Source organism: Eumetopias jubatus, unplaced genomic scaffold (genome assembly GCF_037043125.1).
Source record: "Eumetopias jubatus isolate StellerSeaLion01/CBP00866 unplaced genomic scaffold, mEumJub1_p1.0 scaffold_23, whole genome shotgun sequence".
Classification (NCBI taxonomy): domain Eukaryota; kingdom Metazoa; phylum Chordata; class Mammalia; order Carnivora; family Otariidae; genus Eumetopias; species Eumetopias jubatus.
The window spans coordinates 714,241-740,971 of NW_028274829.1; the positions used below are offsets into that span (position 1 = coordinate 714,241).

Here is a 26,731-nt window from a genome sequence, read left to right on the forward strand (position 1 = left end):
AATGATGTGGTACATAGAGAGAAATGGGAAGTGGGTGAAAAAGAGAGTTTTACAATGTTTGGACAGAGTTTTACAGTGTCTGGATTCACCTCCAAGTTGGACTGAAAGCCAGCATGGCCGTGTCCAGTGCAGAAAGGAATGGGATTTACCGCCGAGAAAAGCCGCTGTTTGGGTTGTCAGTAGAGACCAGTCCGTCACCAGGCAGGACGGGCGAAGCCATCCATAGAAGACGTTTTGTCTCACGTGCAAAACGTACAGCAGTACACACGGGTCGGAGGGGGCTTCCCATTTTTAGTTTCAGGCAGTTTTGTAGCAGAAAAACTTGCAAAAGACACTTCTAATGCCGGCACTAACTACACGAAAGATCTGAGTTCTTTCACCCAGGATAACAGCGCCCTCTCTCCTACCATTCCATCGGGGATAAGCTGCTAGTCTTTTGGGGGCACGGAGAATTACCCGGCCTTGAAACTGTCTCTTCACTTGCAAAGGTACGAAAACCTTCCACTTGAACTAGGACAAATTCCCTCTGGGTCTCCTTAGAAAGAAGTGCGCAGGCGCCCTCCCCCAAAGCTGTTTCCGGGACATGCCTCCTTGTCATTCCGGATTCCTCGGATTGTGAGGTCCGTGCGCAGGCTCCCGAGCCATTGGGGACAGCGGAGCTGCGTCCCGCATGTAGTGCGGTGCTCCCCTCCGTTCGACACAACTCCGGCCCTTCTCTCATCCGGTCCTTGGGGCGGGTTTGTAGGCCCGCCTTCTCCTGGCTGCCAAAGCCTTCCTTCCGCCAACTGGGTCCGCTCCTGACAGCAACACTGCTTCTCTTCCACAGCTTGGCGACAGGGGCTTCCCCTCAACTGCCGCGGGTGCGGCAGAACAAGTTACGGAGAGCCCGCGGCCCGCGGCCGCCGTAAGTCCTGGGGGGCGACTGGGGCGTCGGGGGCCGTAAACGAGTGTTGAGCACCTTTTCCATCCGCGTCACCCCGGGGGATGTGGAAGCCAGTGACTGATGCGGTGTGGCCTAACCCGTTATCTTTGGTTCTGGAATCATTAAATTTCGTGGGTCATATTTGGGAGGGGCTCGCGAACAGGGACGCTGTCGGCTGATGCCTTTATTGTGCACCTTGCCTATCATCTCCCCTGGCGTCCATCATTGGTGAAGCATAGGAGACGACCCGTCGAGGAGAGTTGGACGGCGGCCCAGCGTCTTGGTCGAGCCGGTGTGTTTAATACCAAAATCAGAGTTCCGGTATGCTGTCGTTTTCGGCAGAGTAATAAAAGCATTGCTTTTTAACAAGGCGGGTTATGAATACTTGTATGTTGCAAGTAAGTACCTGTCCATTCTAGGAGAAAATGTATATTTAAAGAAGAGTAAGTTATTACTCCTATAAAGAATAGCTGGGGTTGGTGTGGAGGTGCGGAATACCGGTACCCTACAAGCAGTCTTAGGTGCATACCCTACCTTTCCAAAGCAAATCCGCACCCTCACTTCTGTTTCAATATCCACGAATTTAGGCTCCATTCTTTTCCGAATTCCGGTAGCCAGTTTGCATTTGTATATTGCCTAGTGACACTTATTTGTTGTTCCTTTTCAGAGCTGCTGTGTACAATATTAGGAAGCGAGTTGATGTATACGAATGTTTGTAGTTTGTGCTAATGAATCATTTTCAGTGAAATAAAATGGGTTGGATCGTTAAGACAATACTTAATGTCGCTTCATAAATTTCCAAATGTTTGCTTAATGTTTCTTGGATTATGTGGAAATCTTCGGATTTCTTAGTAGCTTTGCGATTTAGGAGTCATTCTTTTTCTATTCTGGTTGTCTAATTCACCCTTATTCAAATCTAAGATAGTGTGGCAAATATTAATATCAGGCTTGAATTTTATTTTTTTAAAATAAAGAGAAATTTCAGCAAATGAAAAGAAAAGATTACCTACGTAAATTCTGCCTTTAATCTTTGTAGAAATATCACTTTCTGTTTGCAGTTGGTACAACCAGTTGAATTACAACAGGCTTTCTTCAAAAACTAACCATGAAGATAAATCAGATTGCTTTCTAGATTCTAAATAAATATAAACGAAATATTTTATAAATTTGCTAGATTTCAACACCCACTCCATCTGTAGAAGCTGCTATTTATTATTTTCAATGAAGAATTTTGTGTAATGCTTCCAAATTTATATCTTTTGCCTTTTAAAGGCTTATATACTTTTATATTGCATCAACTCAGTTCTTTATTGTATGCATATTTTTTGGATTTTTTTTTTAAAGTGAGATGAGAAAAGGTACCTAAAAATTAGCTTTTCAAGAAAAACCTGTATGTACATTTGGGTTTTTTCATTGATTTTAGATTTTTAATGTTTGCTTAAAATATGCTAGCTAGCATTAACTGAAGAAAGCATTCTAAATGAAAGTCTAAATGATTCTTTCTGGAAGTGGAAAGACCCAAGTGTCAAAAATTGTGGGTCTCTTTTTCTTTTAAATTTGTCTAACTAATTGATGTATACAGTTCTCTTTTGTTTAAATAGAGTATGGAATGTACAGAAAAGATAGAAAATAGTTTTTTAAGTTGCAAAGTTGACTGCAACAGGCAATGCTTTTCTCTTTTCCCCATTCATTTCTTTCCGGATTTAAGCAGACCAAAGTAGGTTGGGAAGATTTTTTTCTACAAGAATTATCTATTTTCATTTTCTTCAAAGGCCTTTTATTTTGTAATCTTAACTTTACTGAATGAAGTCATCAAATGTAACTTTGGTTTTATTTATCTTAACAGATGCAGTTTATGTTGCTTTTTAGTCGTCAGGGAAAGCTTCGACTGCAGAAATGGTATGTCTCACTATCAGACAGAGAGAAGAAAAAAATCACAAGGGAAATTGTTCAAACTGTTTTAGCACGTAAACCTAAAATGTGCAGCTTTCTTGAGTGGCGAGATCTGAAGATTGTTTACAAAAGGTATAATTTTTATTTATCAGAAATTTGGAAGTAGAATCAAATGTTAGGTCATTTGTAGTGTGGAAATTGTAGACTTTTGAGGACGAACATTTATAAATAGTAAAATTTTTGATAAACCTATTTAGGTAGAAACTTTGTTTTTTAAAATAACTTTTTTATTACCCAGATTAAATCTTAAAAGCAGGGGAATACTTTTAACTCAGTTTACAAATAATGTTCATGTTTACCTTCTAGAAAAATTCAGTGAACTCGTTTTCTTGCAAATTATGTAGGGTCAATATTTTAAGTCATCAGTTCTTTAATTTAGGTAAGAATAGATAAGAGAATGTAATAATGCATTCTCCCACTCCACTCCACCTCTCCTTATGACTCTGTAATGATTGATATTGATAAGGCTTTTTTCTTCATTTTCAAGTCTTATTCAATTATAAACACATCTTAAATATGATGTTCAGTCATTTAGTTGTTTAAATACATTTATTTTGTAACTTACGTTTGTGTACAGGATCTGGTTTTTAGGTAGGTTTATTAATTTGAAGTAAAATGAAGCAATGGTAGAAGTGTGAATAATTATCAATTTTGCCACGGATAACTTCTTTAAAATTTGATCTCATAGTCCATCTCATGGATTTCTCTTAACACTGAAGTTACCAAAAATATGCTATCTTAATTATTATTGGAAATAGCATATTCTTTATTAGTATCTGAAGCTTTAAAAAATTTAGAACGAATTTTTAAAGATTCTTCTGAGAAGGTTAAAAGAAATGTAATTTCTTTTATAGAACATCTGGGCCATATTTACTTTGTTTCTTCCCCATTCCTATTCCCTTTAAGCTCTTTAATTTAAAGATAAATAACTACCTTAATGGTTCGGCGGCTGCCTTCGGCTCAGGTCATGATCCTGGAGTCCTGGGATCGAGTCCCGTATCGGGCTCCCTGCTCGGTGGGGAGTCTGCTTCTCCCTCTGTCCCTCCCCCCCCATGTAGTCTCTCTCTCTCTCATTCTCGCTCTCTCAAATAAATAAAGTCTTCAAAAAAATGTTAAAATTAAAAAAAAAATAAATAACTACCTTAATGAGTTCAAGTAAAGACAAGACAGTTTCTGTATGTAAAAAATTGTTTCTTACATGGGAAATGTGCAGGAAACTAATGGTATGGATGCTGTGAGGATTAAAAAGAAGTTTGATTTTTTTTTATCTGCTTTCATTTATTTCACTCGATATGGTTGGTGATATCTTTGTTGGAATGGTGGCAGAACAAATGGAGATTATAGAACATACAGTTTAAATATTCTAACAGAATGAATTTGATCATTTTTGTTTTTTTTTAATATTCAGTGTTATTTTAGTGTTTACTAAGAAAATATCATAGAAAACCATAGAAATTTAGAGCTAGGAGATACCTAGTTAAGATAGAACCTAATAAGTAGAACAAGTAGAAGTGGAGCTGCGATTGTAAAGTCAGGAATAGGGAGCCTGTGCCTTTGTTCAGTTGGCTTCTGTCTTCTGCATAGAGTTTCTCAGAAATCTGTTGCTGTTGATCAAACCTCAAATTCAAGGAGTCTTGTCTGAAGGGTGAATGACATGCCACTAAAAGTCAAATTTTAATCATAGAGATAAAAAGACCTCACAGATAAGGGATCAGATTTATATTTCTTAAAAGATTATTGTAATAAGAAAATAATTGAAGTTGTATACTTCTGAGACTGAGTCCTAAGAGATAACTTAAGAAGATATTATAATGAGGTCCTGAACAAGGACAGTGGCCCTCAGCAGGTGGAAAGGAAAGTTCTAATAAAGGTAAATTTTGTAAGACTTGGTTATTCATAGAAGTAGGGAAGGCAATGAATGAAGGAGGGTAGAGGGGTGATTTCTGGTTCAGCTCAGTAGGAAAATGATAAACTGGAGAACTTGGCTCATTTTTTAGGTGGTTTGTGATGCCTGTGTGACTTGCATTTGCCAGTGTTTAGTTTTCTGATGGAGTGAGTATGCTGAAAAGTATGTTGAAATTTTTGATATAAATTGTTAATTAGCAGCATTTAGCATTTGGCAAAAGGAATAAAAGAAAAAAACCTCCAGAGTGGAATAAAAACGAAAAACAATGAGCATATAATCAGTGTAAAGTCCTGGACTCCCCAAGATTATCCTCACATCTGACACCAGATATAAAATCAGGGTTTTCTAAGGCTACCCTCAGGTTCATAACTCACTTTAAGTTAATTTCATCATAATTCACAAAACTTATTGAAAAGTAGTATATTCATGGTTACTACGGGGAAAGGATCCAGATTACAATAAGCCAAGAAAAGAGGACCGTAGCATACAGTTCAGAAGAGTTCCAGGCTTGAACTTTCTGACTGGTTTCTCTCACTGGAATTATGTGACCTTCTCTATGCTGTAATGTCTAAAAATACATATAAACATTCTAACCAGGGAAGTCGTGGTGACCAGTTTTTATTGGGGTTTGCTTGGTCACATAAACATAACTGAATGGCCTACTTCAGCTGATATATGGTGGCCCAGAACCCCCACTGTAAATGATTCTCAGCATAGACTATGTGGTACGCCCAATGCCTCCAGGTAAACAAAGATACTCTCGTCGGGCAGGGAATTGCAAGATGTTAGATATTAGAGATAATCTTCTAGAACCCAGATGTCTTTTTGGGCAAGGCTGTTCCTCTAGTATACAATCAAAAAGATAATTTATTTAAAAATAAGATTACTAGTTCAAATATGGCTCAAAATGTCAGATAAAGTTCCCAATTAAAATGAAGAAATAATCCATTAGATTTTACAGTGGGGCATTTCATGAATGTCTTTTGCCAAAACATTTTCAATAGAGTAATAGAGGCAGAACTCTCCATGTAGTGAAATGCAATGTGAAGAAATGAAGAAATTTAAAAGGCAAATGTAGACTATTTGGGGGAACTTTGCCATGAAAGAAAAGAAGAAGTAGTATCCACCCATACTCCTAGGACTGGGAGATAGGGCTTCAAAAAGGATTGAGAACCTTAAGCTTGTTTATACATAGAGGGAGTCCCTGTTAAAAGAGGAAGATTTGAAAGTGCTTTCAAGAGAGTAAGTCCCATGAGTCAAAGTTCCTGTATTTGAAGTAAAAGGGCTGTTAAATGGATGAAAGGAGAAGCAGTACACATATCAATCAGCCTGTCCCTTCCTTTTAATAGCTATAGTATGTAATCTATTGTGATTGATACTTGAATTGAGGGAAAATTCACATGAAAAAGTTTTGTGTCATTTGTAATCAGTGTACCTATTAAAATCCCCTCCCCCTGTTTTGTATTGAAGACTCATTTATGCTACTACTTAATGAACTATTTTTTGTTGATATAAACAGGTGATTTGTTTTCTCTAGCCCCGCTGGAAGAGGAAAGATCTTTTAAGCAAGAGAATTACTTTTGAGCATCAGAGAAATTCTGATATTTTGCTGTTCACATCAACAAGTGGTCTTTATATCTTCATTAACTTATACATTGTGTTCTGTCTCATCCATATTCTTATCCTGAATATCTCTTATGCAGATTTTCCCTATTTGGGAAAGAAAGATAAGAGACTAAGGACAATACAGTTGAAAAAAAAAACAACACATTGAAAAGTGTAGAGACTTCAGTTTTATTCCGTTTCTACCACTAGCATTTTCCCTTTGTTTCCTCCTCTCTACAGAAAATGTTCTTAAAGATTGCTTGAAGACAGAATATTGAATGCTTTTTTTTGGGCTGGGGGGAAGAGGCGCTGAATTTACATTTACTATAAAATAAACATACTTCCAAATTATCATTTTGAGAATTTGTTAAAGAATATTGCTGAACAGATTTTCTTTAATAGCAAAACAATTTTTATTAATATACCAGTGGGTATGACATTCAGCTATATTCATGGACAGTCAGTCTATAGATATTTAGCTGACGGAGAAGTCAAGTGTTTTGAATATATGAATAGATACTTCTATATGTTTTTGAAAGCTAATAATTAAAAGAAGCTGTGTTAAAAACAACGCAGATAATTTCTTACTGCTCTGGGTTTTTTTCTTTAACAATTTTGAGATATAACTAGCATATCAGATAAATCAGTCATTCAAAAGTGTATAATACGGTGGCTTTTAATATATTTAGTATATTCACAGAGCTGTGCATCCAGTATGATCAATTTAGAACATTTCCAGTACTTCTCCCCAAAAACCATGTAGCTTTTAGCTGCCACACTACCCAAAATCCATCCCCCTTGCCTTATGTAACTAATCAACGTACAGCCTTATAGATTTACCTGTTGCACACATTTCATGTAAAGGGACTTCTAAAACATGTGATCGTAAAACATGTCACTGATTTCTTTAACGTAGCATTACTTTTCAAAGATTTATTGTAGCATGTATTAGTATTTCATTTCTTTTCCTTGTTACATATATTCTGTTATATGGATAGGCAACATTTTATGCATTAATTAGTTGATGGACATTTAAGTTGTGTTTACTTTGGGGGTATTATAGGTAAAGTGAGCATTTGTGTACAAACTTTTTGTAGACCTAGTTTTTATTTCTCTTAGGTTTATACCTAAGAGTAGAATTCCTGGGTCATAAAGTAACATTTTGAGGAACTGCTAAACTGTTTTCCAAAGCGTATGTACAATTTTACATTTCTAGTAACAGGTTGTGAGGATTCCAATTTCTCCTCACCTAGGCCAACAGATGTTATCTGTCATTTTTTATTATAACCATTCTATTAGGTATAAAATGGTATCCCATTGTGTTTTCCTAGGTTGATATAAAATTCACATAAACCATTAATCCTTACATTATTCATTATTTTTACTGTATTTACAGAGTTGTGCAATTATCACCCAGCTGTATCACCTCTATTTTCATCATCACCAAAGAAACTTCACACATATTAGCAGTGGCTACATATTTATTTCTGTCCATTTCTCTTGTGACCTTAATTTTTTCTGTCAGGGTAGGTTTATCTTCTTCTGGACATTTCAAGTAAGTGGAGTCATGTGAAATGGGCCTTTTGCATATTACTTTTTTCATTTAAAATAATGTTTTCAAGATTTGACCATGCCATAGCACATATCAATAATTCAGTCCTTTTTATGATGCATAATATTCCATAGTATGGATTTACTACATTGATTATTCATTCATCTGTTGGTTGACATTCGAATTGTTTCTAATTTTTGGCCATTATGAATAGTGCTACTATGAACATTCATGTACAAGTATTTTCTTGACTACCTGTTCTCAGTTCTTTAGCGAGCTAGGAGTGGAATTGCTGAGTTGTAAGATAATTTTGTGTGTATCCTTCTGAGGTTATGCCAAATTTCTGTGATGGCTCTAGTAGTTTACATTCCTACTAGAAATGTACAAGAGTTCTGGGGCACCTGGGTGGCTCATTTGGTTGTGTCAGATTCTTAGTTTCAGCTCAGGTCATGATCTCAGAGTCAAGAGATGGAGACCCATGTCAGGCTCTGTGCTCAGCAGAGAGTCTCCTTGAGGATTCTCCTCCGCCTTTGCCCTCTGCCCCTACCCCCTCAAAAAATATTTGTATGTATAAATGTACAAGCTGAGTTTGAATTTCTCTGTAAGTTTGCCAATACTTAATTTGCTTTTTTCCCTTATTATAGCCATCCTGGTGAGTGTGAAGTGATATTGTGGTTTCAATTTGCATTTTTTTAATGACTAATGATATTGAGCATCTTCTTGTGCTTTTTGGTCATTCATTTATCTTCTGTGGAGAAAAGTCTACTCGAGTTCTTTGCCTATTACTTATCATAAAAAGGTGCTGGATGCTTTGTGCATCACTTGAAATGATTATGTGGTTATTATCTTTCATTCATTCTCTTACTGTAGTGTATTATAACAATTTTTTTTTCTGTATGTTGACCACCCTTGAATTTTTTGAAACCATATGTGGTCATAATGTACAGTCCTTTTAACATGTTGATGGATTCAGTTATTCTGTTGAGGAATTTTGTATCTGTATTTATAAAGGAAATTGATCTTTAGTTTTCTTGTGAAATCTTTATCTGGCTTTGCTTTCATGGTAATGGTTGCATCCCAAACTAAGTTAAATTCCTCCTCCTCTCTCTTTAGGGAAGAATTTAAAGATTGTTATTAATTGTTCTGTAAATATAGTAGGATTTACCATTGAAGCAGTCTGGTCATGGGCATTTCATTGTTGGGAGGTTTTGCCTACCAGTTCAGTCTCTTTACTTGCTAGAAATTTATTCAGATTTTCTGTTTCTTTAGTCATTTGACATTTTGTGCATTCCTTTGAATTTTCCATTTTGTCTAGATTGTCTAATTTGTTGGTATTCAGTTGTTTTTAGTGTTCTGATATACTTTTTCATTGCTGAAAGTTAGTAGTAATGTTCCCACTTCTATTTCAGATTTTAGTAACCAGGATCCTCTAGTTTCTTGGTTGACTCTGTTGTTCTTGTTGTTGCTTTTTGCACTTTACGTATGTAGTACCACTGCTGGCTTCCACAGTTTCTGAATAACAATCAGCACTTAATATTATTGAGGATCTGTGTACTTGGTGAGTTTCTTCCCTCTTGATGCTTTCAAGAATATGTCTTTGTCTTTGGCAATTTGAATATAGTCTGTTTCAGTATAGAGCTCTTTGAACTTTTCTGTGTGGAATTGCTAGAGAATATTGAATGTGTAAATTCATTTCTTTGATCACATTTGGAAAGTTTTTGGCCATTTCTTCAAATATTCTCTAGTGTCTGTCCAGGCTTTTTCTGAGTATGTGTCCAGCCATGGACATACATGTGATGTTCTAAACTACCCAAAATACCTCAGGAATCTTAAAAACTCTCTTTCCCCATCATGTCTCCTTTCCCACTCTCTCACAAGCCTTTAGGTCTGCTTTGCTCTGTATTGCTTCTCCCAGCTATTATCTCCTGCCCATTGTTGGTGCAGCCAATAATTTTGCATTTAAACACTTTGGGTAAAAGCTGCCTGTGAAGTTATCCTAGCCCTGTGAATGCTCACAGCTGGGAGAAAAAATCTTTATTATATTACTTACCCTGGGCCCTTTACTTAACTAAGCCTTGTTCTGTGGTTAGGGTCATTGTGGTGTTTCAAATGACAGTATCTTCAATAAATCCTCTATTTTCTTCTTTGCTTACTTGTCCTTTGAACTAATCATGGAGTGTATTTTGTTTTAATTAAGTAAGCGCAAGAAAAAACCTGGATCAGGGTCACCTGGGTGGCTCAGTTGGTTAAGCAACTGCCTTCGGTTCAGGTCATGATCCTGGGATCGAGCCCCACATCGGGCTCCCTGCTCTGTGGGGAGCCTGCCTCTCCCTCTCCCTCTCCCCTGCTTGTGAGCTCTATCAAATAAATAAATAAAATCCTTAAATTAAAAAAAACCCTGGATCAGCTGTGTTTTAAAATACTCATAGAAAGGAGCCTGAAAGAAAGTATAAAAAAATATGTTAGCCTTAATTTCTCTTTCTTCTGTCTTGTAAAAAAAAAAAAAATGTTACCCTTTCTAGTTTATGTGATTGAATGATGTTTCTTCTTTTTCCCTGTGTGTATTTTTCGGAATTTCTCTTAGAAGCATTTATTATTTTTTTAGTCTAGAAGAAAAGTAATCTGGACTATTAGAAGAAAGAAAATTTGTAAGTCTGGGGATTTTCACAATAGTGTATAAAAATGTATTTAGAAAACACAAGTACAGGGTAAAATTTTATCCCACATTTATATTTTGTTACAGATATGCTAGCTTGTATTTTTGCTGTGCTATTGAGGATCAGGAAAATGAACTGATTACTCTGGAAATAATTCATCGTTATGTGGAATTACTTGACAAATATTTTGGCAGTGTGAGTAGTATTGTAAGAAATTGAATGCCATAGTATTTTTTTAACCTTCATGATGAGTTTATCATTTGTTTTACGGATTCTCTTTAAATGCTACTGTTACTGAGAGGTAAAGAATGACTCAGCTTCCTGTAAGTGTGAGTAGTCAGTTAACTCAAATTCCTTTCACCTAGGGGAGAAGAACCATGAGAGACTATGGACTCTGAGAAACAAACTGAGGGTTCTAGAGGGGAGGGGGCGTAGGGGGATGGGTTAGCCTGGTGATGGGTATTAAGGAGGGCACGTTCTGCTTGGAGCACTGGGTGTTAAACACAAACAATGAATCATGGAACAGTACATCAGAAACTAATGATGTAATGTATGGTGATTAACATAACACAATAAAAAAAATTCCTTTTACCTAGAGAACTATTCATTTATTTATAGTACTAAGAATAAGATTTAAGATACTGGAATTGGAAGTTCAACTGCAAATAGTTTACTGTTTTGAAAATGTTTAGTATGGAATTTAGATTTGAATAGCAGCTATATTTACTTGTTAAATAAGTACGGAAACAATAGTTTTGAAGGTAGAAAAATTTTGTTGGGAACATGCAAAATCAAATATTATTTAGCTTGTAGACATTGTGTTTTCAGGTACTTCAAATTTGAAAGGTAAGTTGGTGATGCTTTGACTAGTATAATTGCTATTTTACAAGGAGTTAAGATTGATTGACTGTGTTAGGTTTTATTTTACCACCTAATAGCATATAAGCAAAATTTGCTTCCTTTAGTTTAACATTATTATTATTCTTACTATTTTTGCTTTTTAGGTGTGTGAACTTGATATCATCTTTAATTTTGAGAAGGCTTATTTTATTTTGGATGAGTTTCTTTTAGGGGGGAAGTTCAGGAAACATCCCAAGAAAAATGTCCTAAAAGCAATTGAGCAGGCAGATCTACTTCAGGAGGTAAGCTACTTCTACTAGTCTTCTTTACTAGGACTATCATGTTTTGCTGTTGCTAGAGAAGTCTTGGTCATCATCCTTATACTTTCAGAAAGTACTCAGAAACATAGGTGGAATATAGTGTTCATGTGCAGGCTATTTATTTCTTATAACACATGTTCAGTCACATCAACTCAATTATCAATGGATATTATTCACTTTGAAAATGGTCTGTCAGTGTTCTCTCTGTGCCTATTTTTAGCACTCAGAATATCAGCCTGAGTTTTTAGTAGGTAGACTACATTAAGAAGGGAAAAAAAAGAATCAGTTAACATTAATATTTCAAGAACTTTATTATATATTGTTTTAGTTACTTAAGAAAACCTCCTTTTTTTAGGCTGGGTAATTGAGCCTGGCATTTCTTTCCCAGTTGGTCCTTATTTTCATTTGATGCCTGATAAGTGTAAATGTAGCAAAGCAGATTAGAGTTTTCTTAGGGTTTTTTTTCCCTTTTTTTCACCTTTGAGGAAATGTGTTTCTCAATTTTCTTCATATTTTTCCATTAGTTCTCACAGTTGTTAGGATTTGGTAAATCAGGTATACTCCATTCATGTATTTTTTAAAAATTTAACTTTTTTATTTTCTTAGGGTATATGTAAAATAAAATTTACCATTTTAACTGTTTTGCAGTGCATAATTCAGTTTCACTAATTACATTCACAGTGTTGTGCAACCATCATCACTCTCCATTTCCAGAACTTTTTATCATGCCCATACTGCAACACTCAACCATTAAATAGTAGTTTCATCTCCCTGCTACCCTTTACCAGTCCCGGTAATCTCTATGCTGTTTTCTGCCTCTTTCCGGTTCTACTTCATATTGTTTTGTGTCTGGCTTATTTCACTTAGCATAATGTCCTCAAGCTTCAACCATGTTTTACCATCAGAATTATGGCTGAATAATATTCAGTTGCATTTACATGTCATACTGTGTCCATTCATCCATTCATCCATTGATGGACACTTCGATCATTTCCACCTTTTGGATATTGTGAAAAATATGTTACTATCATGGGTATAGAGGTATCTGTCTGTGCCTGCTTTAAATTTTCTTGGGTATGTATATACCTAAAAATAGAATTGGTGAGTCACGGTAATTCTTGGTTTAACTTATTGAAGAATAGTCAAATTGTTTTTCACAGTAGCTGCTCCATTAGTGCTTTCCACCAGTAAAATACAAGGTTTTCAGTCTGTTCTCACTCTTGCCAGTAGTTGCTTTGTTGTTGGTGGTGGTGGTGGTATTGTTGTTATACCCATTCTAGTAGGTATGAAGTACTATCCTGTACTTTTGATTTGTATTTCCATAATGACTAATGATTTGGGACATCTTTTCATGTACTTGTTCTCAGTTTATATCTTATTTGGAGAAATGCTTATCCAAGTTCTTTGCCATTTTGAATTGGTTTGTCTTTTTGTGGTTAAACTGCCATAGTTTTTTATATATTATGAAAATTACGGGTGCCTGGGTGGCTCAGTCAGTTAAATATCTGACTCTTGATTTTGTCTCAAGTCATCACCTCAGGATTGTGAGATTGAGCCCCAAGTCGGGCTCTGTGCTCAATGGGGAGTCTGCTTGAGATTCTCTCTCTCCCCCTTTCCCACCCCTCCCTGTCTCTTGAAGGAAGAGAGGAAGGAAAGTATTAAATGTATGTCAAGTATATGATTTCCAGATGTTTTTGCCCATTCTGTATGTTAGCTTTTGATCTTGTTGATTAAATCCTTTTTTGCATAGAGGTGTTAATTTTGAAAAGTGCAATTTATCCTCTTTCTTTTGTTAGTAATGATTGTGGTGTTATACCTGTAGATCTGTTGCCATATCCAAGGTCATCAGGTTTACACCTGTGTTTTGCTCTATGAGTTTAAGGTTTTAGCTCTTACATTTATATCAGTGGTCCATTTTGAAATAATTTTTATATATAGTAAAAGTTGAAATGGGTCCATATCTCGTTTTTCATGTGGAAATCCAATGAGTCCAGCAACATGTATTGAGGAGACCATTCTCTAATCATTTAGTGTTCTTGGCACCCTTCTCAAAAAATCAGTTGGCCAACAGGTACATGAAAAGATGTTCAACATCACTAATTATTAGGGAAATGCAAATCAAAACAACAATGAGATATTATGCCTGGCCATCATCATCAAAAAGATAAGAGATAACAAATATTGGTGAGGATGTAAAGAGAAGGGAACCATTGTGCCCTTTTAGAGGCATTGTAATTTGGTATAGCCACTATGAAAAACAGTTTGGTTATTCCCTAAAAGATTAAAATTGGAACTGTTATATCCAGCAGTGCTACTTCTGGGAATATACCCAAAAAAATGAAAACACTTAATTTGAAAAATTATCTGCACCCCTATGTACATAGGAGCACTATTTACAGTAGTCAAAACATAGAAATACAACCCTAAATATCAATGCATGGATGAATGGTAAAAGAAATTGTGAGATAGATGGATAAGTAGATAGATAGGTATAATGGAATATTATTCAGTCATAAAAAAATGAGGAAATCCTGTCATAGGTGACAGTGTGGCTGGACCGGAGGCAATATGCTAAGTAAAATAAGTCAGACAAAGACAGATCTCACATGTGGACTCTACGGGGAAAAAATCATGGAAAAAGAGATCAGAGATCAGATTTGTATTTACTGGGGGTGGAGGAAGGGGGAGTTGGAGGAAGGTGGTCAAAAGGTACAAACTTCCATTTATAAGATAAATAATTATTAGAGGTAGAATGTAAAGCATGATAACTATAATACTGCTGTATGATATATAGGAAAGTTAAGAGAGTAGACGCTATGGTATATGATTACAAGGAGAAATTTTTGTTTCCATTTCTTTTTATTGTATCTAAATGATGATGGATGTTAGGTAATCATTTCACAATACATGTAAGTCAAACTTTTATGCTGCACATCTGAATCTCATACAGTGATGTATGTCAATTAGATCTTAATAAAATTGGGGAAATAAAAAGACTTGTAATACAGATGCTTCTAAGAAAGCTACCTACAAGCTGTGTATATGACAGAATTATTTTACCATTTGGAAGTGATACCCATTCTGTAATGCATGTAGCGCAGCGTTTAAGAAAATTTATAATAAATAGATTACTAATAAAACTGATACAAAAAATCAGTTGGCCCCAGATGTATGATAGGCTTATTTATGGGTTCTCAGTCCTATCTAACTGGTCTGTATGTCTTTTTATGCCAGAGCCAGAACCACACTGTTTTGATTACGGTAGCCTTATATTAAGTTTTGAAATCAGGAAATACGAGATCTCCAGCCTTGGTCTTCTTCAAGGTTGTTTTCACTTTTGAAGATTGGCTTTTGAAGATAGTTTGGTCCTTTGAGATTTTATATGAATTTTAAGATAGATTTTGCAATTTCTGCAAAAGCACCATTGGGATTGCATTGAGTCTGTGGATGACTTTTTGTATAGTTAATCTTAACAATGTTAGTAAGTCTTCAGTTAGTGAACACTGGATATTTTTCCATTTGTGTTTAATTTCTTTTAGCAATGTTTTGTATTTATCAGTGTACAAGTGTTTTACCTCCTTCTTGGTTAGTCTGTTCCTAAATATTTTACTTTTCCTGATGCTATTGTCAATGGCATTGTTTTTTTAAGTTCCTTTTGAAATATTCATTTCCAATGTGTGGAAATAAGACTGATTTTTGCATATTGATTTTTTTTATCTTGCCATTTTGCTGACTTTATTGATTTGATTTTTTTGTGGATTTTGTAGGGCTTTTTCTATAAGATACATGTTATAGCAGACATAATTTTCCTTTTTTCTTTCTAACTTGGATATTTTTTATTCCTTTTTTAATTGCTCTGGTTAGGACTTTAAGGACTATGTTGAATAAAAGTGGAAAGAATGGACACCCTTATCTTTTTCCTGATCTTAGAGGAAAAGCTTTTAGACTTTTCATCACTGAATGTGAGTGTGGACTTTTCATACATACCCTTTATTATCCTTCTGTTCCGGAAATGTTAATTTTTTTAAATCATAAAAGATTATTAAATTTGTCATGCTTTTTGTGCAGCAGTGGAGATGAGTATGTGGTTTTTTTTCTCTGACTTTCTTTTAGTGTGGCTTCTTATGTTGATTGATACTGATATGTTGAATGAACCTGATATTCTAGGAGTAAATTGCACTTGGTGGTGGTATATAATTTTTTTTATTTTGCTTTGAATTGTGTTTGTTAGTAACTTGTTAAGGATTTTTAAATCAGTATTTTTTAGGGATATTCATTTGTGCTTTTCTTATAGTTGCCTTTGTTTGGCTTGGTATCAAAGTAATACTGGCTTAGTAGAATAATTTTGGGAGTGTTTTCTGCTTTTCAATTTTATTGAAGAGTTTGAAGAGAATTGGTGTCAGTTCTTCTTTAAATGTTTGGTGTAACTCAGGTACTGGGCTTGCTTTTCTTTGTTGGGAAGTTTTGATTCCTGATTCAGTCTTATTAGCTACGGATCTGTTGAGATTTTTTATTTCCTTATAGCTCATTGATAGATTGTGTTTCTAGGAATATATACATCTTATTTGGTTATCCAGTTTTGTTGGCACACAGTTGTTCATAATATTCTCTTACAATCCTTTTTTTTATTTTTATAAAAAATCGTTACAATGACCTTTTTGATTTGATTTTAGGGATGTGAATCTTCTGTTTTTTAGTCAATCTAGTTAAAGATTTGTCAGTTCTTTTAAATTGTTTATTTAAATTCAACTTACTTAACATATACTGTATTACTAGTTTCAGGGGTTGTCAATTTTGGTCTCTTCAGAGACCAAACTTTTGGTTTCTTTGATTTTCTCTGTTTTTCCAGCCTCCCTGTTGTTTATCTATGCTGTAAATCTACTATTTTTCTCCCTTCTGCTAACTATGGGTTTAAGTTTGTTCTTTTCCTGTTCTGTAAGGAGTAAGTTTAGGTGTTGGTTTTGAGATCTTTTATCTTTTTTAATGGAAATTTATAGCAAAACCTAGAATTTTAACATTGCATGTTATAATTTTTTTTCGTCTAAAGATAGTTTCTAATTTCTTTGATTTCCTCTTTGACTCATTGGGTATTTAGGATTATGTCATTTAATTTTGTGGATTTATTTGTGGATTTTTCTGATTTTCTTCAGCTATTGATTTCTAGTTTGATTCACTGTGACAGGAAAAGATAATCTCAAATGTATTAAGACTTGTTTGGTGGTCTAATATATGGTCTCATGTGCACTGGAGACGAATGCATATTCGGATGTTGCTGGGTGGAGTATTCTTGTCTTTGTCTTTTAAGTCCACTTGTCTCATAGTATGATTGTTCAAGCTCTAAATTTCCTTATTGAGCTTCAGTCTGATAACACATAGAGTGGCAATAGTATCTTTTCCTCAAAGTAATTACTTGAAAAATGTAAATGGGGATGCCTGGGTGGCTCAGTTGGTTGAGTGTCCGACTTTTGATTTCGGCCCAGGTTATGATGCCAGGGTTGTGAGATTGAGCCCTGCCCTGGGCTCTGCATTGGGTGCGGAACCTGCTTGGGATTCTCTGTCCCTCTCTCTTCCTCTAGTTCTTTGAGCTCGCTTTCTATTCTATGTCTTTGTCTGTAATCTGCAGGCACCCATAGGTCTGCAGCATCCCTACAATTCCTCACACACCATGGCACCTGCCATTATTTTAAGTAGCCTCCAACTTGATATCCAAATTATGCCATTCTTCCCATCATCATTTTGAGTAAGGTGAGGAGATACCATTTCATGGAGTAGCCCCATACAAACCAGAATGTTGCAAGCAAGTTCCACATTTTTTCTTCTAACTCAAGGGAAGACCAGAAATTGGGTGGCTTTGTTCCTACTGGGGTTACTACTGGTTTTAGCCCTGCTGGGGAAACATGTAGGTTAAGGGTAAAGTGAAGATGTCATGAAATTTCTTAGTATTTGAGTTCAGCTTTTGCTTATTTCCGTGTTTGCTTGGTAATTGCAATTTTCTAACTGGCTCTTAGAGTTCTCAGTGATACTTTGGTTTGTGTTATTGTTTATTGGTGTAATAATGGGAGAACAAATGCCTGGAGCTTTCTAGTTCACTGTCTCTTTTATCCCTCTCAAGATGTCTTTATCTGGCTTTGGATCAGAATAATGGTGGCTTCATAATATAAGTTAGGAAATGTTTCCTTCTCTTCTGTTTTTGCAAGTCTCAGTTTCCCAAAGAATCTCCTATAGCTTTCCCTTAAGGCCTTAAGTAGTCAGTTGTAAGTCTTACTTTTGCCCCAAGCACTGCGGTTAATTTGCTTTATATTGTTTTTGTCCAAAGTCTACATGGAAGCCCTTTTGCTGCATGAAAGAACTGAGTGCCTTACATGAATTCTTCAGAGAGCCTGCACACAGTTTAGTATAGATATAGACAGTACTTTACAAAGAAGTTCTACTTTGCTCCTTCCAGAGCCAGAAGGGTCCTACACTAGAAGCATGCCTATCTGTACTTCAGAACTGCCACTGTGGCCTATAGGGAGTGGGTGGTAGTATAGAAAATGCTACAAAGCTTTCCTACCACTTTCAAGTTACCTTTTTCTTCATTCAGAACTTACTTAGTTCCTGTAAACTTGACTGGTTTCCAGTGTCCTGACAAAATTGTTTTTTTTTTTTTTTATGTTATGTTAGTCACCATACACTACATCATCAGTTTTTGATGTGGTGATCCTCCATTCACTGTTTTTGTATAACACCCAGTGTTCCATTCAGTACGTGTCCTCCTTAATACCCATCACCAGGCTAACCCCTCCCCCCACGCACCTCCCCTCTGAAACTCTCAGTTTGTTTCTCAGAGTCCATCGTCTCTCATGGTTCATCTCTCCCTCCAATTTCCCCCCTTCGTTTTTCCCTTCCTTCTCCTAATGTCCTCCATGCTGTTCCTTATGTTCTACAAATAAGTGAATCCATAAGATAATTGACTTTCTCTGTTTGACTTATTTCACTTAGCATAATCTCCTCCAGTCCCATCCATGTTGATGTAAAAGTTGGGTATTCATCCTTTCTGATGGCTGAGTAATATTCCATTGTATAGATGGACCACATCTTCTTTATCCATTCATCTGTTGAAGGACATCTGGGCTCTTTCCACAGTTTGGCTATTGTGGACATTGCTGCTATGAACATTGGGTGCATATGGCCCTTCTTTTCACTACATCTGTGTCTTTGGGGTAAATACCCAGTAGAACAATTGCTGGGTCATAGGGTAGCTCTATTTTTAATTTTTTGAGGAACCTCCACACTGTTTTCCAAAGTTAGAATACTTGCCATTCTAACTGGTGTAAGGTGGTATCTCGATGTGGTTTGATTTGAATTTCCCTGATGGCTAATGAGGAACACTTTTTCATGTGTCTGTTAGCCATTTATGTGTCTTCTTTGGAGAAGTGTCTGTTCATGTCTTCTGCCCATTTTTTGACTTGATTATTTGTTTTTTGGGTGTTGAGTTTGAGAAGTTCTATATAGATCTTGGATACCAGCCTTTATCTGTAGTGTCATTTACAAATATCTTCTCCCATTCTGTGGGTTGCCTCTTGGTCTTCTTGATAATTTCCTTTGCTGTGCAGAAGCTTTTTATCTTGATGAAGTCCCAAAAGTTCATTTTCGCTTTTGTTTCCCTTGCCTTTGGAGACGTGTTTTGAAAGAACTTGCTGTGGCTGATGTCAAAGAGGTTACTGCCTGTGTTCTCCTCTAGAACTTCGATGAATTCCTGTCTCACATTGAGGTCTTTCATCCATTTTGAGTTTATCTTTGTGTATGGTTTTACAGAATGGTCGAGTTTCATTCTTCTGTATATAGAAGAATGATTGGTTTTTGATAGTTCAGCTTGTTTCTTGATGTTTCTTTGAGGGAATGACAGGTTGGCACTGCCTATGCTACCATTTTGCTGCTATCACTCCGTAATTCTTCTTATTATTTTTTTTACTCCCAAGATGTATTAATGTCATGAAGACCCAGAATACTAAATTTATACTTACCCCATTATATTTTCTTGATACATGAGAGAACAAAATGAGTTGATTAATTGTCGGGCTTATATATCATTTAACTAAAACTCAATCTTAAATATTTAAATGTCATTAACGTATTTATTTTTGGCCGAGTCTTTCAGAGATTTCTTTTAAGGTTGTTTTCTCTTACAATGAAGAGGATTTTTCTCCCTAATAAAGGAGAATGGCCTTCATAGCTAATTAATGTTAATCTTTTATTTTAGTAGAATGATTATTGCCTGTGAGGAATACTCTGGCTTATTATCAATCCTTGCCTAAAGAAAAAGATCTGCTCATCTATGTAATTGTAGGGTTGGCTGAGACTATCACATTTTGTAGGTGTTCATACAGGGTTGTTTATTCTCTTTCATAATAAGTCTCTTTTAGGATTTTGAGACTGGATAATGAGTTAATATCCAAAATATATCAAGAATTCTTAACAACTCAACAAAAAACTGATTTTAAAAATGGGCAAAGGACTTGGTAGACATTTCTCAAAAGAAGACATACAAATGGCCAACAAGTGTATGAAAAGATGCGTAATATCCCACCACTCATCAGAACTGAAAAGCACAGTGACATACCACCTTATATGCGGTAGGATGGTTGGTAACAAAAAGCAGAATCTAACAGCTGATGATGAAGATATGGAAATTGGACCCCTTATACACTCAATGGGAATGCTAAATGTACAGTTACTTTGTAAAATAGTATGGAAGTTCTTCAAAATATTAATAGTAGAACTACCATATAATCCAGCAGTCCCTCTTCTGTGTGTCTATCCAAAAAAGAAGCACTCTTCACAATAGCTAAGATATGAAAGCAACCTAAATTTTCATCAGTAGATGAATGGATAAAGGAAATGTGGTATATACATACAAAGGAATATTTAACCTTAAAAAAAGAAGGAAATTCTCAATATGGAACAGCATCATTAACCTTGAGGACATTAGCATATATGAAATAAGCCAGTCACAGAAACACAGATTAAAAATTTAAAAACTAGTACAATTTGTGAAGTCCATTTGTATTTATAATTTTGTCAGGTTTGCCATTTATGTTTTCATATTACCTGAAAAGTCTAATTGTATCACAAGAGATAGCCCCAAATATTTCATTAAATTGTTACTTTCATTGGGAATTTTGCCCTGTTAATTATTTTTATTGGAAATTTTCCCCTGTAAATTAGTATTTTTATTGGAAATTTTGCCCTAATGTGTTAACATCAGAGCTTATAATGCAACTTTTCTAGAGAGAATATTGAAATAGATCCAGAATTTCACTGGAAAAATATTTATTCATAAAATAATATGAATCACTAATGGCATTGATTAAAAAATAGATTCCCCCCAGAAAGTAAGATCTTTTGTAAGAGAATGAATTGCGTTTGTGTTTAACTTATTTTAACTTACAGCTTCATTCCATTACAAGTGGAATGGAAAAAAGAGGTAAGGTAAATATCTCTTTAAAATGTTGGGGAGTGGACTAAGGGTTACTATTTAACTGGCTTTTCTCCATTTAATTGTTTTGTAAGTTTAGGTTGAAATGTATCTACATTTTTTTAGAGTACTTTACATAATTTCATACCTTAAGTATTCAGTGTTTGTGGTTAAATATTAAAGTGAAATACTTTAAAAATACTTAGTATGCATTGCTTTTTAAAATTAATAGTTTTAGCTTTGGGTATTACAGGTATTTTGGGCATGACTCGGAAGAGCCAAGGACCCTCTGCCTAGAAAAAAAATGTACATAATTTTGTCTCTAATGTTAAGGGTTTCTCGTATTACTAGAATTTCATCCATAGACTTTATAAGGGACAGTAAAAAGGTGGTTCTTTTTTCCTGTGGAATTGAGAGACATGTTTTTAAATTTGTAGGCTTGGGCATCTAACACATCTGTTTGGGGAATTCTTTAAAATCTGTGGAGTGTTTTGTTTATTTTCCTAAAGTAATATCCTTAGTTTCAAAGTCATTCTTTTGGCTTTTGTTGTTGTTCATAGCTGAGTTTAATAGTTAGAAATCTGCATTACTATTTAAAATGGCTGATGAGAAACTACTTTTCCTTGGGAAAAATTTTCCTTGGTGATCTGTAGGAGTTTATGATCACATTAAGATGTAATGATTATTACAGTGTAGTAATTTTCATGAAGGCAGTAGTAATAAGATCCTGCTTAACTTAATCCTGATAAACTGGCAGAGTGGATTATTCTAATTGAATTTTCAGTTAACTCAGTATTCAGCAGATGACTATACTGAACATATTTCCATTATTTTTAATAAAATGCTTCATGGTTTTGCGGAAGGTAGGTTGTCATTTTGAATGAGTATCATGATATACATTAAGATAGAAATAGTAAAATGAATCTGAATTCTTGAGCGTTCTTTTAAAGTTAAATATTCAATCATTAAAAAAAACAGCAAAATTTGTTTTTGTTTTACTGTGCACTAAGTGTTGTAGAAGTCTTACTGTATGTCAACTTAATGTATTCTATGTAAGAACATGCCCATTTCTTTTTCTGCCACATTATGAATAGTCTAATAACTGGTGTGCTAAATAACTAGTCATCTTTTTTAAAAGAAACATAAAGAGCTGACACACTTATGAAAACCTACTTATGAATGAAGATACACTCAGCTCAGTGTAGATCTAGTATTTTTACAAGTATATATTTCCCTCTCTGCAACTCTAATCCTACTTTTTTATTTTTATTATGTGTGTGATCTTCATATACCTTATTCCTGCCCACAGTTGACATATTTCCTATTGAAAAAAATTTTGACCTATGAACATTTGAGGAATATTTCTTTTTAAACGCATATGTTTCTAAAGATGAAACATCATGAATTTCATCATAATGAAATTTTTTTTTATGATTGAATACTTTAATCTTTGGTTAACCTTGTAAGATTAAAATCTGCAATTATTAAAATGTTTACTAAAGAAAACGAAGAGTTGGAAAACTAGGTTAGCATAAGTAGTGCCATAATCAACAGTGTAGTTTGGTCTCCAAACCAATAATTGATATATTTAAGAACATTAAAACTTAAGTTGTAGGTTTTATGTTACATCCATTCTGTACAAGCTTATGTGTTATCACTTAGTTTCGTCCCATAATAATAGTATGTGGAAACAGTATTCAAGTAAAATTAATTTTTCCATTATATAATGTTTAAGGTAAACATTTCTTAGCAATTTTAAGGATTTCTAATGCCTCATTCATTGAATCATATTTTGCTATATAATGGTATTAAACGGTCTCTCTTTAGGATCTCAAAACTGTCAGAAAATATACAATATATGTTGCTTAGTAGTAAGTATCACTTTAAAGGTATTATTACTAACTTTATTTATAGAGTTAAGATATCATCTGTTTTGGGGCACCTGGATGGCTCAGTCAGTTAAGTGTCTGCCTTCAGCTCAGGTCATGATCTCAGGGTCCTGGGATCCAGCCCTTTGTTGCGCTCAGGGAGCTTGCTTCTCCCTCTACCTTTGCCCCTCGCTTTGCTCGTTCTCCCTCTCTCTCTCTCATCTCTCAAATAAATAAAAGCTTAAAAAATATATATCCATCTGTTTAACTAAGTATTTTTACCAAAATATGGTTTTGGTTTTGTAATATAGTTTAAGTGTGTTTATAGTTAATGATTTCTAGTTATGGTTTTATATTATAGAATATTAAAACCAGGTTTTTAATATTGTATGTGCTTTTATTAAAACATGCATCACATTCAATATAAAAGGAAAAATACCAAATAATTCATTGTTTATATCTAGGGAATTTAATGTCTGATTTAAGTAAGTTATAATTAAACAGTAAATTCAAAAGTTAATTAAACTGGTTTACCACTAAAAGAGGGCTTTGAAAGTTATTTCCTAAAGTCTAATATTATGGACATATACAGTAGATCCTTGAACAACAAGGGTTTGAACTGTATAGGTCTGATTGGTGGATTTTTTTCAATAAATACAGTATAGTCCTTATGATTTTTAATAATACTTTCTTTTCTGTATATAATATGTAATACAAAATATGTGCTAATCAATTATTTATGTTATCAGTAAGTTATTAGAATTATTTTATTTGATAATCTAAATGCATGACGTAAGTACTGTTTTTGTTTTCCACATAAGGAAACAGACCATCCAGTTAAGCAGATAAATAAGATTACAATGTTTAGTGCTCTAAACACATTAAATCTAATGTTTTAACAATTTGTGGTTTTATATAATTTGTATTTTCTTTTTTTTGTGCTATACCATGATTAGGATGCAAAAGTAAGTTTATGTATTTAGTTGATGGATATTATAAAATTAAACTGTTTCTTCCATTAACGTACAGTTCACCTTTAAATTACAAAACTGTCGGTGGTAAAATCTAAAATTTGACTTACTTGGTACCTTTTTCTTTTTTTTGTAATGTGCAAAACCAGCCACAGCAGAAATTTTTCAAAATTTTTCTTAATATTCCTGCTTTGTTTTGTCCTCTTGGAAATTTAACAATGACTACCAATTGTTAAATACGCCTTTTTTGTCCCAGAGCATTATTTCTCTATTTTGCTTCTACCATTGCCTTTGGTTGCTTTTGAAAGGCTTGAGGCAGTAACTCTTTTTGAAGGTTTGCCTATGAATAATTAATTTAACAGAATTTTTTTAAAAAGTATATTTTTATAAAAATGTGACCCAAGAACAGCACAAAAAATAACTTTTGAAGATTTATGGAAAGAAACACTTTTTTTTTCTTTCAATTTGGAGAAGAGGAGTTTAGTTTTAACAGTTTCTCTTTCCTGCATATGTCAGTAGTAGTGATTTCAGAAATTGCTGGTCAGTTTGCAATTTTGTGTTATTAGTATGGTAGGTAATCATTAGGTATTTAAAGAATGCTGAAAATAATTTTTCTGTGATCCCAGGTGTTTTGGACCCCAAACACTAAATAACCACTAGCTATCACTAGTAGAGAGCTCCTGTAATCCTGAGGAGTTTTTTTAAAGGTTGTTTCCCATTTTGCTTTCTTTATTCTCTAAAACATGTACAACCTGCCATGTCAATTTCACACTTTTAAGCCTCTCTAGATCTCCTTACTAGTCTCACATTTTCCCTCCACAGAAAGCTGAAACCCCACGTAGTGTTCTTGAAGAAATTGGACTGACATAACTCTTCTCCCTTGTTGATGACTTCTTGTGGCATTTCACACACTGTAGATGGTCATTGCTGTAATTGTCAAAGTTACTTAATAGTGTTAAATGATGTCTTGTCAGTGTTACTGTTTCATATGCCACTTCTTCAAATCTACACAGAAACATTTTTTGTGCTCCCCAGAGAGAACTTTGGTTAACTAATAAATAAGTTACTTTAAATATGAATTACTCTGATGGAGCACAGAAAAGATACCTTTTATGGATATTTTAGTTTGAAAGTCAGTTCTCTTAAATGACACACCCATATATATATTTTTAAAAGTTAGGTGATATGCATTTATTACATTACTGTTTTTGGCAAAGGAAACTGAAATTATAATGTGAAAGCTGGTACAATAACTAAAAACCGAAGAAGCATTTCAGTATATATTGGTAGACATGTTGCAAATTAAATTAATGAAATTTTAACTCTGCTAGAACTTAAAAAGTACATATATATATATATATATATGTATATATATATATATATATATTACACTCACATATGTATACATATGAAAGACCTATTGGAAGTTATGTATCTTACAACACAACCAGTTCCGCATAATTTAAGTGACTTTGTTAGAACAATGTTATTTTATGCTAAATTTATCACTTCAGGATTCTGAGCCTGGGGCAAGATAGGCTGTTTCATAACAGTACTTTTTTTCTTCCTTTCTATGGCAAGGACATAGGACTATGAAAGGTTCTTTGTGGTTATATCATTTGATCACCTGTTTTGACATTCCACGAAAAAGTAGAATGGTTGTCAGGAATTCTTCATAACACTGTTTTGACAAAGCACATTGTTCTTACCACAAAGTGTTACAGAAGTCATTGTTTAAAGCATGAATGCTCCTTTGGGGGTGCTTGTTACAGTCAAATTTATTTTGCCTCCTATTGCTTCCCTCCACACAGAAGTACTGCATACTTTACGGCAGTATCCTTCTGTGGCATATGACACTTTGCTAGTTATCAAAAGGCTTAAAAAAAAAAACTTTCAAGTGAAAGAGTTGAATGACCTAAAATAGCATCAGTAGTGCCTATATTTTTTAAAGTTCTATAATTGTTTCACTGTCATTTTTATAAATACTTGTATGTACGTAAACATATCTTCACAGTTTACACTTTGGCTTGTATATGCTCTGGAGGTATTTAATCATTCTTGTGATTGTGCTGATACTCAGTCTATGTAGCATTGTCTTGCCACATTACCAATTAGTTGTAATGTTTAACATTCACCATTCTCTGTTTTTATGTGTTTCCAAAAGTACTTAAGCTAGGGAGAGTTTGCTAAAGAAGAATTTTAATTTTTTCAGTAAAATGTTAAATACTCATTTCCATTTGAATGTAGAGTTTGTTGTAAGCACACACAAGTAGGGATTTAAGGCGTTTGTGTACACATCAAGTTCATTAAAAAATGTGAATTCTTTGCTACCAGAAGTGCGTCTATGTATTTATTTTCAGTCAATAAATGCCTCTTTTAAAACTTTGATGTAATTGACTTTTTTGAATGAATAACTTAGATCATTATTTTATTGTTATGTTAATCACCATACATTACATCATTAGTTTTTGATGTAGTAATCCATTGTTTGCGTATAACACCAAGTGCTCCATTCAGTACCTGTTCCTTGATACCTATCACCAGGCTAACCCACCCCCCGCCCCCCTCCCCTCTAGAGCCCTCTGTTTGTTTCTCAAGAGTCCATAGTCTCTCATGGTTCATCTTGCCCTCTGACTCCCACCCCCTTCATTTTACCCTTCCTGCTATCTTCTTTTTTTTA

At 34.6% G+C, this 26,731-nt stretch overlaps 1 protein-coding gene across 1 annotated transcript; it reads left to right on the plus strand.

Moving 5' to 3' along the window:
* Nucleotides 1–612: 612 nt before the first annotated feature.
* Nucleotides 613–25,374, plus strand: LOC148162056 (AP-1 complex subunit sigma-2-like). The gene is made up of 5 exons (XM_088020296.1): nucleotides 613–904; nucleotides 2,769–2,947; nucleotides 10,682–10,790; nucleotides 11,600–11,737; nucleotides 24,874–25,374. The coding sequence occupies exons 2-5, from the start codon at nucleotides 2,769–2,771 to the stop codon at nucleotides 24,919–24,921; spliced, it is 474 nt and encodes a 157-aa protein (XP_087876422.1). The 5' UTR covers nucleotides 613–904; the 3' UTR covers nucleotides 24,922–25,374.
* Nucleotides 25,375–26,731: the final 1,357 nt, after the last annotated feature.